Source organism: Vigna radiata, chromosome 8 (genome assembly GCF_000741045.1).
Source record: "Vigna radiata var. radiata cultivar VC1973A chromosome 8, Vradiata_ver6, whole genome shotgun sequence".
Lineage (NCBI taxonomy): Eukaryota > Viridiplantae > Streptophyta > Magnoliopsida > Fabales > Fabaceae > Vigna > Vigna radiata.
The window spans coordinates 43,501,928-43,514,232 of record NC_028358.1 but is presented as its reverse complement, the minus strand read 5'-3'; the positions used below and the strand labels follow the sequence as shown (position 1 = coordinate 43,514,232).

The 12,305-nt window shown below is 27.0% G+C and overlaps 1 protein-coding gene across 3 annotated transcripts; it reads right to left on the bottom strand.

Moving 5' to 3' along the window:
• Window positions 1–412: 412 nt before the first annotated feature.
• On the bottom strand, window positions 413–3,735 carry LOC106770842 (caffeoylshikimate esterase). Of its 3 annotated transcripts, XM_022785763.1 has the most exons (9): window positions 3,391–3,735; window positions 3,213–3,242; window positions 2,994–3,123; window positions 2,287–2,433; window positions 2,059–2,189; window positions 1,417–1,554; window positions 1,069–1,167; window positions 680–914; window positions 427–522 (listed from the first exon to the last, which is right to left on the bottom strand). In XM_022785763.1, the coding sequence occupies exons 1-8, from the start codon at window positions 3,676–3,678 to the stop codon at window positions 705–707; spliced, it is 1,173 nt and encodes a 390-aa protein (XP_022641484.1). In that variant the 5' UTR covers window positions 3,679–3,735; the 3' UTR covers window positions 427–522; window positions 680–704. The 3 variants fall into 3 exon arrangements, with proteins under 3 accessions (XP_014512154.1, XP_022641484.1, XP_022641485.1); XM_014656668.2 differs by having other exon boundaries at window positions 413–914; XM_022785764.1 differs by lacking the exon at window positions 427–522 and having other exon boundaries at window positions 749–924.
• Between the last annotated feature and the right edge of the window lie 8,570 nt (window positions 3,736–12,305).

Sequence of the window (12,305 nt, the reverse complement as noted above, 5' to 3'; positions counted from 1 at the left end):
TTCCTTTTTTTTTCTTTGTTTTGAGAAGAAATTTATTCAAACATGTCTCAATATATTATTAATGTATCGTTTTGTTTTCTCTTTATCAATTATTTACTAGTAGAATAGACATTTTATTGGTCTATTTACGCAAATTAATTTAATTATAATGAAATCCTAGTATTATGATTTATATTTAAATAAAAGAATATAAGTTTTGTTTGTTAGGTTTTTCTCGATCTTTATTTATCTAACGAACTCTCAATGTTTTTTTTTTTTTGGAAGGAAAACTTTATTAAAGATGGCAACTCAATTCTCCCGTGGAGATCGGTAATCAACAAAATAAATATATATTGCATATTAACAATGTAAAAAGGAAAATTGCATATTTTATAGATTTTAAATAGTGTTATTTTAAAATTTACTAGTACGAATTTGAATAAATATCTCCAATACATAATTCTGACTTTGTTAAGCAATTACATTAAACTCTACAATATTCAAGGTAGAAAGCTTAATAAATGAGCGAACTTTAAGATTAAACTAGTAAATGAGCTTCTGATAAGGTGGAAAGCTTGATTGACATGTACATATAACTACCATAATAAGAAGCAACAGAGGTGTTATTCCTTTGAGATAACTTTTGTAAAGGTTGTCTGTTCACTAAGATAAAAAATATGTCGGTGATGCCAACACTAAAATATGAAGTATAAACCTCATTCAAGTTAGCACCTAGAATCAAGCCATGAGATAATGTCATTATGGACAGCAGAAATTCTGTCATCAGGTTCTCCTTCCAAGATACCGTGGTAACCTCCTTCATAGATCTTCAGTGTCTTATCCTTGCTAGAAGCTTTCTCATAAAGAAATTGACTCACTAATGGATCTGTCACCTTATCTGCTGCCCCATGAAGAATCAATAAGGGAGCTGAAACCTGCATTACTCTCAATAGATATAAATGTCCTCAATTTATATGACAGTTACTGCACGATAAAAAACACAGATAACCAGAGAAGAAATCCACATGTTGTTCTTGAAAATTAAATGTAACAGAACTACAGAAGGAAGAAAAAGCAAAAACTAAGCACCTTATGTAATTGTGACTCGATTTCTTGAGTGGCACTTAGAAGCTCCATGCCAGTTTTCAATCGTGTTGGATCATCATAAGAAATAACATTGTAACCAGCCTGTAAAGGAAAGATTCAAGTCCTATAATTAGTTTGTAGAGTTGTGCAAACTTTCAGGGACTAGTTCTGCGTGAAGTTTTTTCAACATTCACAACAATCAATTATAGAAGATACTGTGGATCAATTCATTTTCAGACCACTTTCAGTCATGCACTTTAAATCACTATATAAGAATTAAGGCAAGGGTGCATGTCACCACCATTTCAACTTGTAAGCATGGAACATTTAGGGGTTGACAAAATTACCAACCACTTTTCTCTTGCGAGGTTCTCGGAAAGTTAGCTCTGATATATCTTTGTGTGGGAACAGCTTTGCCTTTGGCATCACTTTAGACAGAATACTTAATACCTTCAAAACTGCAGTTGGCGGTAGCATACCCTCTGCGATCTTGGCACCAAAACAAGAATAAATCAGGGTTTATCTGATATATATTCAAATATTCTCAAGAAAGGCTAATGGGTGGTTTCATTTCCCTATAGATTGATTTTGGACTCCTTTCATTTTTACTGGGAGAAAAGTGTCACATCGGATACCGATTATAAAGAAAATCACAAACATAAATTATTGATAAGGAAAACAAACTTTAAAACTAGATCCACTCATAATCGGATCATAAAACTCAGTGATACATATTACATTTTTCTTCTCTTTCTAATATTGACAGGGCCTATTGAATTATTGGAGGGTAATGTTTGTCATGTCCGACGTTTATTGCCAACATATAATTTTGAGTGTAGAACCTTCAGAAAATCAAAAGCTGAACCTTTGAGATGACAAAGACGTGATAAGAATAAAACAGTTCAACGCTCTCAAACTATATAATGAATAAGAACATAAAAATTATACTAATGAGGCGGTGACATGAACTGCAACACAGAGGAACGTGCTTACTTTACACATAGGTGCAACAAGGATTACTCCATCCCAAGTGTTTGGTTCCTTCAAATGTACCTTAAGAGCAATTGCTCCACCCATAGACTGCCCCATAATATATCGAGGCAACCCACTCACCTCAGGCCTGTCTGTCAATTGAAATATAATGCATGCATTTTCCCATATGAAAGATTACAAATTACAATAGTGATCAATATGACATCATGGATGCAAAAAAGGTCTTACCTTTGATTTTTGAATAATGTTCTATAACGTCATTAACCAAATCATCAAAATCTGGTATATAACCGTGTAATCCATCAGATAGACCAAAACCTGGATAGTCCATAGCATAAACACCATACCCAAAAGCAGCTATTCTTTTGGCAATACCTGAATAAAAAATCAAATGCTCCCCTGTTACATTTGGCAAGTTTCTAGCTTTGATAAAAAAAATTGATAGCACAACACACAACAAAGGGAAAATTAGCTACTTCTTAAAATGAAATTGGGATCAATTATATTTTTTACCACTCTAACTCGTGACTTTTCTATTTTGTTTACAATTTTTAAGAAGTTGTAATTTAGTCCTCGAGAATATTTTTCTCCCCTGTACAGTCTCTGTTAATCTTTGTTGCTTTGTCTATTTAAAGGGATCAATGCAAAACTCATAACATTTAACAGTACAAAATCTGCAAGTAAAACAGACACTCAACTACATTACAAGTGTACAAGAACGAGAACAAAAGCTTTCCTCACTTCTCCCACAAGATGAGACGGGTTACATTGATCATAATACATCACTTGCCTCAACTAGAGACTAAAACTCGTAGTATTAAATTACAAGTTCTTTTTTTTTTTTTTTAAATGAGAGACTAAATGACAATTATTTTATCATTAGACTGAATAAAACCATATGTAAGGGTTTAGGGCATGCAATTATGACAAACCACCTTCAAAGAAAAAAGTGCAAGTGCTGCCATATCCATGACAAAAACACAAAGCAGCCTTGAGTGGAACGCCAGATTCAGGCATCCAGCTTTTGCAGAAAATTTCCAATCCCCTGGAGTTCCTTTCGTACCACTAATAAACAAGCAAGGAAATTGATCGTATTTTTCACCAAACGAACAAAAGAACATAGAGATTGTTTGCCAAAAACAGAAAAAGCTTACTTCCTCAGTTTTGATCCCAGCAGGAGCAGCCTAGTTTGCCAACCCCAGACAAACAGGGGAAGAGATTGACACATCAAAATGAATGAGTGATTCTTTAACAAGGCAAAAGTCTGAAAGATGAAACCGCGGCAACCAAAGCTTCATTGCAAAGATGACAAATTGGTAAGTAAGAACTAACCTTGAACAAGAAATGGTCCAGCTGCTGGTGCACCTCGGTGAAAGCTGAACGAACCCGTCTCCGCGAGGGTGCGAAGTCAAGGTTCAGAGAAGCTATGGCGGTCAACTCTTCGCTCACACCTTCGATGCTTGACTTTTTCTTCGCCGTTGTCACCGACAGCCTTGTGTTTGAACTGAATTTTGGTGAAATGGGCATCAAATTCTGAGGGTGCTCTGTGGAAGAGATGGGTGCACGTGGGAAGAGGGAGAAGCTGGGTGATCGACATCGGAGTGCCTCGGACATTTCCATGATTTCTTGCTTAGTGCGATATGCCAATAGGACAACCGTGTTTTTAATCAGCGTTGACTTCAAAGTTTTACCACTTTTAATTAGAAAAAATATGCCTTTTCCATAAAAATACGTTTGAATATTTTCTTTTATAGAAAAATAATGGTTAATTTATGTATAAGTTAATTTTTCTAACACTTGTGATTTTTTTAAAAATTTAACTTTTCACTTTGGTATCCTTTTCAATAAATGTTTATATCCTCTGTAAAATGATTTGGAATTATTTAATTTAAACTAACTTAGATATGTCTTTAATTACATTTAATAATTTAAATTATTTTGGAATGATTTAATTTAAACGAACTAAAATATATTTTTAATTGTGTTCAGATGTAATTAAAAAAAAAATACGAATTTTCAGATCACAGTTACTACCTATTGTATTTTCAAAATTCGCAATTCCTTGGACACTTTTTGTCATAAAAATTAATGTTAGAAAAATATTTGAGAAATAAATGTCAAAATATTATAACACAGATAAATTAATAAATTTTAATAATAAAGTAAATATGATGGATTTAATTCTCAAATGTTCATTTTGACGGTATTTGTGGTTTTTTTTATATGCATATTTTAACAACAATGTTTAAGGAAAAAAAAATCAAAACATTTAAAATGAGATGCATAATGGCTATATAATGGTTAATAATAATTTACTAGTTTGGGTTTAAATCTCAATTTTATTTTTCTTTTAATTTTGAAACCAGATTGATAAAAGAAGTAACACTGAGAAAAAAAATTATTAGTGATATATTTTTTAACTGACAAATTTTTTGAATAGTTTTAAATTTAGTTATGTTTATTTTTGTTTTTTTCTCAGCTGCTGTGTGAAGAAGTGATTGAACCTGTGTATGCAGCTTCTATTCTGAAGCATGTCCTGATGTTCGTATTGAAAAATTATTTAAAAATAAATAAAATTAAATACATTTGTAATTCCAAATTTAAATACGGTAGATAGTTTAAACATTAGCATTTCAATTATGCATCAAAGTTTAATAACTAAAAACAGATTTAACCATACGTACTTTTCATTCCTCGTTTCGTTCAGAAAAGTATTTTTCGTTTCTCTATAATTCCTCCATATGTTAAAATTTACTTTCTCGATTTTTATTTATTTTTTGTTTATCTTACATTCAAGGTTTTATAACTTTTAATTTTATTGATTTTTCTCATTTTACCATTAAAACGATATTAACTATTTGTTAAGTTTAAATGTCCAAATTATTTTAACATATTAATTAAAGACACACGAAGAAAGAAGAGTTGAACATAGAATAGGTAGCGACAGAGGAGATATGGATAAGTAAACGCTCACAAATCTTTGGGGCCTTCTTTCTGCACCCCTTTTTTTTTCTCTTATTTCTATCCATTTTGCCCCCTCCTAATTATATATTAAACAATTTAATATAACTCTCGTCTTATTCCTCTCCTGAAACCCTTCTTCGTGCACTCAAACTCTTTTAATTACTTTCACTTTTCTATTTAGTTATGTTGTTTAACAATCTTTATTTATTTATTTTTTCAAATAAAGAAATATGAGAATTATAGACAAGTTGCAATAATTATTATTGTTTTTCTTTTCTTTTTTTCTTCACAAGAGCACTTGCTATATTTTACCCATTACTCTATGTGGTTGTTTGAAGATTGTAGTAACATATATGGATGGAGAAGCAAATACCCAAATTGACTTTGAATAATTTAAGAGGAAAATTTACAAAATTAAAAATAGTTAAAACAAACGTAATTTATTATAACTTTTAATTTTGTATTGTTCTATATTATCATTAATGAGCCTCTTTCACATACGTCGGTTCACCAACTCATATGGTGGTTCATTAATTATGATTTCTTGAATAATTGTGTGAGCTAATCTCTTTGTTTTTGTATTGAATACTGTTTAATCAAGCCTTAACTGTCTCCTTTAATTCTACTTATTGGCTTATTGGGCCGACGGGGTATATGTCCACACCATCCAATAAATATGTTTCAACATGAATCAATTCACCAATAAATGCTACCAACTATTGCCTATTGGGCCATCTCAGTTACACGCTACCCTTATTCATTCTTACCTAATCAACTTTGGTATCTCTTTTAGATACTTTGAACCTGTCAAATATAAACTAGGACTCAAATAGACATCACGCATATAGCAACTCCTTTCTTTTTTCCTTAAAAAAAAATACAATAATACTTTTTTTTATCATTTTTATATTTGTTTAAATATTTTATTTTTATCTCACATTGATCAAATAAATTTATAATATATAACTAAATATATAATTCATCTCATATTAATTAATATAAAAAATATCTTGAATTAAAAGGAATTCAAAGCATATAAATAAATACAAGTCTTACTTTACTAATCATGTAAAATTGAATTAAATTTGAAGTTTATTTTTAAATTTTGAATTAGTTTCACTAAGAAATCAACATTTTTACTCTAAAATTGTCCGTTTTAATATTATGTTTTATGTGTTTCAATTGATTACTTACTATAATAAAAATTATTTAAATAATGTGTGATAGTTTATAATGATTACAACGGCTATCTTAGGTAATAAAAGATATCCAAAAGAGTTCATTCTTACATGTTCGTGGAAAATCATTAAGGAGTTTGATGAAGACCGAATAAAATTGATTGGTTTGAAACGTTTAAAGGACGAAAAATAGAATTTGAAAATAAAAAGAATAAAATAAAAAAATTACTAAAAAAAGTAAAATACTAAAAAGAATATTTGAATGAGAGAAGAAACGTAATCCTGTTATGCAACACGCTGCAATGTGGTCGCTCCAGTACGGATGTGACAGAAGAGAAAAAGTGCGAAGAATAGTTATCGTATTTTTTATCCTTATTTTCTACAACCCCTTCTTCCTTTTGATTTTTAGAAATAATAATATTTACTTGGAATGTCCTTTTATTGGTGGGTCCAATGAAATTCAGTTTTTAACATCAAATCAGTCAAATCTAATGATGAGGATTAGGGTAAGGAGCATAGAAAAATCAAAATGAAAAACATACACGGCTGTATTCACTTTCAAATATTGATTTGAAGGAATGTGAGTTCATACATTTTACTATAATAAAATGTGTGTTATTGTTTTTAAAAGATTTACAAAATATAAAAAAAAAATTAAAAGTACTAACACAATTTCACAATAAAGTGTGTGTTATCATGAAGAAAACATGTTTTAATTCAAGATTAAAATTGTATTATCCTCAAATAACCTGAATTGAAGAAAAATTTGTAAACTTGAATGCAATTCTTACCCATTCTCTCACATGTAAAAACAACATACATATTGTACTTTCAAAAAATGTTTTCCTTATTTGAACCACACGAGAATGAATGAATGAAAGAATGGCAACCCCACAAAAAAAGCTGCAAAATTTAATTCGGTAAACGTCCATCCATCAACCCATTATTTACATTTTGAAACAATGGGACCAAATACTAAGGAACTCAAAATAAAGTTAAGCATACGACTGCTTCATCACAGTAGATCAAATTTTTAAAATATATCATGTAATTTCAATAATTCATATTTCATTAATCCGATAAATTATATAATTACATATAAATTTTAAAATATTAAATTTAGATAATACTGAGTTAATTCAATCTTATATAAATAATACTCAACTTTAAATTTCCATCAAAGCTAATCGATACTCAATCCTATTAAATAGTACTGACACAATTTCACAATCTTTCTTTATTTCTTTATTTATTTACTTAAAAAATTAGAAAAACTACATAAGTTTTTTTTTTTTTTACTATTTTTCTGCTATACTGTTCTTGAGCTATATCTTCAAAATACGTATACACTTATTTTAATGTTTTAAAATATGTTAGCTTTTTAGTATATCTTTGAACGCTCAATAGAGAATTTGAAGTCATTATATACAGATGGATGATTGACATCTTCTTCTTGTATTAAAAACCAAACACAAACTAAAGAAAACAAGTGCCTATGAAAAAGTAGCAGATGAACATAAGAGAAAGGTTTTTCAGTGCTATTACTAGTGTTGTTATTACATACTATAACTTAATATTATATTAATTGCCATAACTGTACCTTTAACGAATCATATTCATTTGACAGACAAAAATAAATACCTTAAGCATATGACATCTAAAATGTTTAAAAAACATTTAAAATCAAATTACAACAATAACTCTAATGATAAACATCAATAAGAAAGATAAAGTAAACAAATATTTTAATTAAATATCTATAGACTCAATAATGTTGTTACAAAAGAAAACATGGACTATGTATCCCTTTTTCTTGTGATAATAAAATTTTTAAAATATTATTAAAAGAAATTAAATAATACAATAATTATTAAAATAAATTATTACTAAAGTTTATTTTGAAATAAATAAAAAATCAATAAAAGGGTAATTATAAAATAATGTTAATTTTATAATATATAATTACATGATAGAAACATTTTAGCATAATTACCTTTCATTCGTAAGTAGTTTTTATGAATAACAAAATTACATAAATAAATTTTGTTTATGAAAGAAAAATTAGTAACAAGATGTGAGCATAGGAAAATAGTTAAAATGATCTTCACTATCGATTGTTAAAGGTATTAAATTTTAAAATTCAATCTTATATAAAAATTAAAAATTGATATTGTAATTCTTCCGATTAATATAATTCAATATTGTAATACTTGCTATAACTATATAGGCATAATAAAACATAACAACTGACTGTAATTATTTTATATACATTCAATTGACACAAAAATATTGTAAATAAAATTATCAAAGGTATATTTGTCATTTGCCCCTTGATTTATTACTGCTAATTACGAGTCAATATAATATTGTTGATTTATTAGTGAGTTTGAGAAGATTGAGTTTTACTCGACATATTTCGAGTTAGTGACTTAAACTTGTTGATTCATCTAATTAAAAAAAATTATATTTTTTTTTCACTCTAAATTTTTTAAATATGTGACCAAAATCTAAAAGCTCTAAATCTATTTTAAATTTTTTATTTTCATTTTAGATATGAACGTGGATTTCTCTTCCCATTATAATTTTAAAAAAATATTTATGTTTTAAGCAGTTTAAGTTAAGAATGAAGTGAGTATTTTTTTTAATGTTTAGAATGAGTTAAACTATTTTATCACGAATTCAATTAGGTTGAACTAAGTTTTTAGTGAAACAGGTTCATTTTTAGACCTACTAAAATTTATAATTTACTTTTATCAAACTCTAGTCAAATTTTAATGAATCAAATTAATTCATAAATTTTAATTTTTGACAAATTAAACGTAATCGGTCAAATAGATTTAATTAATGAAAAAGATATCAAACATACATAAAATATCATAATACTAAAAATACTAAATAAAATATTATTCAAGACCAAATTACAAGAATAATCCATACCATAAATATTAATATTAGTAAAAATAAAGTAAAACACTTTCCTTATAATCGGGTACAATGTGAACTAGTATTATTATTATTATATATATATATATGAACTTGTATATTACTATTATTATTATATACTAATTAAAGAATTTGGTGGTTTAGATTAGGTGATAAGTGGATAAGCATCGAAGTTCATGTTGAATGAGTGATTAATGATAAGGCTTAAAGGCTTAATTAAAGGATAACGGCTTTCAAACCTTTTTCTTTTAATTAGTTTGGCCAATATACTACTAACCTTTTTCATTTTCTTCATTTTGCGTTGGTGGTGAATGGAGTCGAGCGTGTACCTACCTCTTTTTCTATATTTGCAAAACATTACTCAGCCTCGAATCTATGTTACTTTTGCGAAACGTAATTATAAGTATAGTTTTTAATTTTAATAAGAAAAGGAGAAAATGTTTTTACAGTTATTATAATTGTTCTGAACTTAAATTTGTTGACATAATATCAAGTTAATTATTCTTAACTTTAACTGTAATACCATTAATATATCGAAATAAGTTTTCCGGCAATATTTATGAAAAATGATAATTCGTTTTTATTGACTTTATTGAAACAAATTCTCCATAAATATTTATGAAGAATGAAAATTCGTTTTTAAAATTACATTTTTATTTTTCCACTTCAAGACTAAAAATAAAAATTCATCTTTACAATCACTTTTTATAAAACTTTGAAGAATCATAAGAGACTTTGGCCCTTCAACTTTTTCTATATATACAAATTAATATATAAATAAAATATATTATTAATTTTAACATATTTTATGTATTTAGCAGTTTCAAAATTTTTGTATATTTGCCTTGACACCTCAAAATAAAAAGCAAATTTGGCATCAAAACAATTGAAATGTTTGGCTCGTTACTTTTGAAAAGTATCGCAAAAATTATTTTTGAACTTTAATTAAATTGATTTAAACGCTGGTAATGATTGCACACATGATTATATTCAACTTTTAACATCGAGAAATCACAATCACTATCTTTAGTTTGACTAACTTTATTTTCTCTTTGGCCATATCTTTGAATCAGAATTTGTTAATGGTTGAAACTTAACAAATCTTTGTTGACAAACTTCCTTTCTACCTTTAAGGTATATTTACTTTTGGATAAAGATTTAAGATTTTGAGTGGTTGAATTTAAGAATAAAATGTGTATTTTTTTTAAAGGATTTTAAGATGATAATAAATAGATTTTGAAATAAAATTTGTGAATAATTTAAATAATCTAATAAATTTTAAAAATGTTTGAATAGATAACAAATTAATATTATAAAATTATTTTTTATGTTAAAAGTAATATAAAATTATATTAACGATTTATATTCTTTTATAAAAGTTATTTTAAATAATGAAATTTTAAAAATTTTAGTAAATAAATAATATAATATATTTTGATAACACAGTTTAGATATTAATTTTTTTTTTTTCTAAACTTAGCCATATGAAGTATTAATTTTTTTAACTAATTTTGAATGTTTTTTTATTATATTAGTTATGGAAGATTAAGAATGATTAGTGGATTGGTTAATTTATATAAAATTACGAAGAGAATAAATATAAAGTATATTGAATAAAGTCATAACACTGTTCTAGTGAAGAAACAAAATTATATTTCCATATATTAGGATGTTTAATAGATATATAATTAAGTGATAGAATTGATTGGTAATCGATTTCCTTCTCGTATAATAATGAGTTATGAAATTCGTTATAGAATTGATTATCCTCATTTTATTAGAAGTTTTACATCGACTAAAAATAAGAAGTGAGATGCAAATCTCACTTTATAAGCCGTTTTATGAAATTAAGTTAAACTTAAACTACTTTCTAATATCTTTTGCAAACGATGAGCTTGCAAATATGGTGGTGGACATTCACATACAATACTCACACCCATGAAGACAGAATGTACAGTTTATCCTGACCAATCTTTGCAACTTTGACAAAATAAGATTTGGATCTGTCCTCACACTTTCTCGTAAATCAACGCATGCAAACCTTGCAAATTCATCTCATCTTGCAAATCAGTGTAAAGAACACAGCCTAAATTAAGAAGCCATTATTTTTTGAAAAGGTTGACTAAAGAAGTTAAATAAACAGAAAGGTTGGTAGCATGCTTGATCTTTCGTGAAGAAGTAGAAAGGTATGAGAAATGATAGCATGGTGTTATGGAAAATTCAGCGTTTTAGAGTTATAGATTGGCCATGGTGGCCCATAAAGATTTAAAACGTAAAAAGTGTGGGCATGAGATCCTTTTATCGATCCCAATTATGTCAAGGGCCCCAACATAGAAAATCAGAGCTGCCTATAAGTTCAGACTTGGCTTTGCTTTCAGCTTTTCAAATTTGTTGAAGATGCCAATTATGAGTTCCTACTATCATTTCACATCACTTTGCGTTCGTCACGTCAATCTATACTCAATGTTATATATATATATATATTTTTTAATACATATAAATAAAATAATATTTTTATAATTATTTTACTATATCCAATAATATCATGTATAAAACGAGAACAAATGTACTATAAATATATATAATGATTGCAATAATAATATTTTTTTTTTTAAATTTTAAATAACAATTTTATTTTTATTTTAACATAATTTTTATTATCTATATTTAATTTTTTATCATATTTATTTTTATGAATAAAATGTAATTTATTTAATTTCATCTATTAAAACATTTTTTTAATGTATCATATATAAATTTTCATAAACTTTCTTTTTCAAATCCTTCATTCATTCATTGAAATATCTAAATTCAAACAGCATCACGATTTTCTCTTCTTTTGTTATAATCTATTTACTTACTCTTTTTCATTCTATGTAACTTTACACTTAATATAAATTATTAAGATACCAATAGTCTTGTTTAATTAATGATGATTTAAATAGTAGGAAATTATTTAAAAAATGTTAAACTTTAATTATTCAATAAAATAAAGGATAACTTAAAATTGTGAAAAATTTAAAAATTAATTAACACTTCCCAAATTCACATCAATTAATCTAAAAAGTCTATACCTTTCTCTAGCATATATAATGCTATTCAATCCAAAACAAATATCTTTTTTTTTTTTTTTAATTTGAAACCAATAAAAAATATAATACA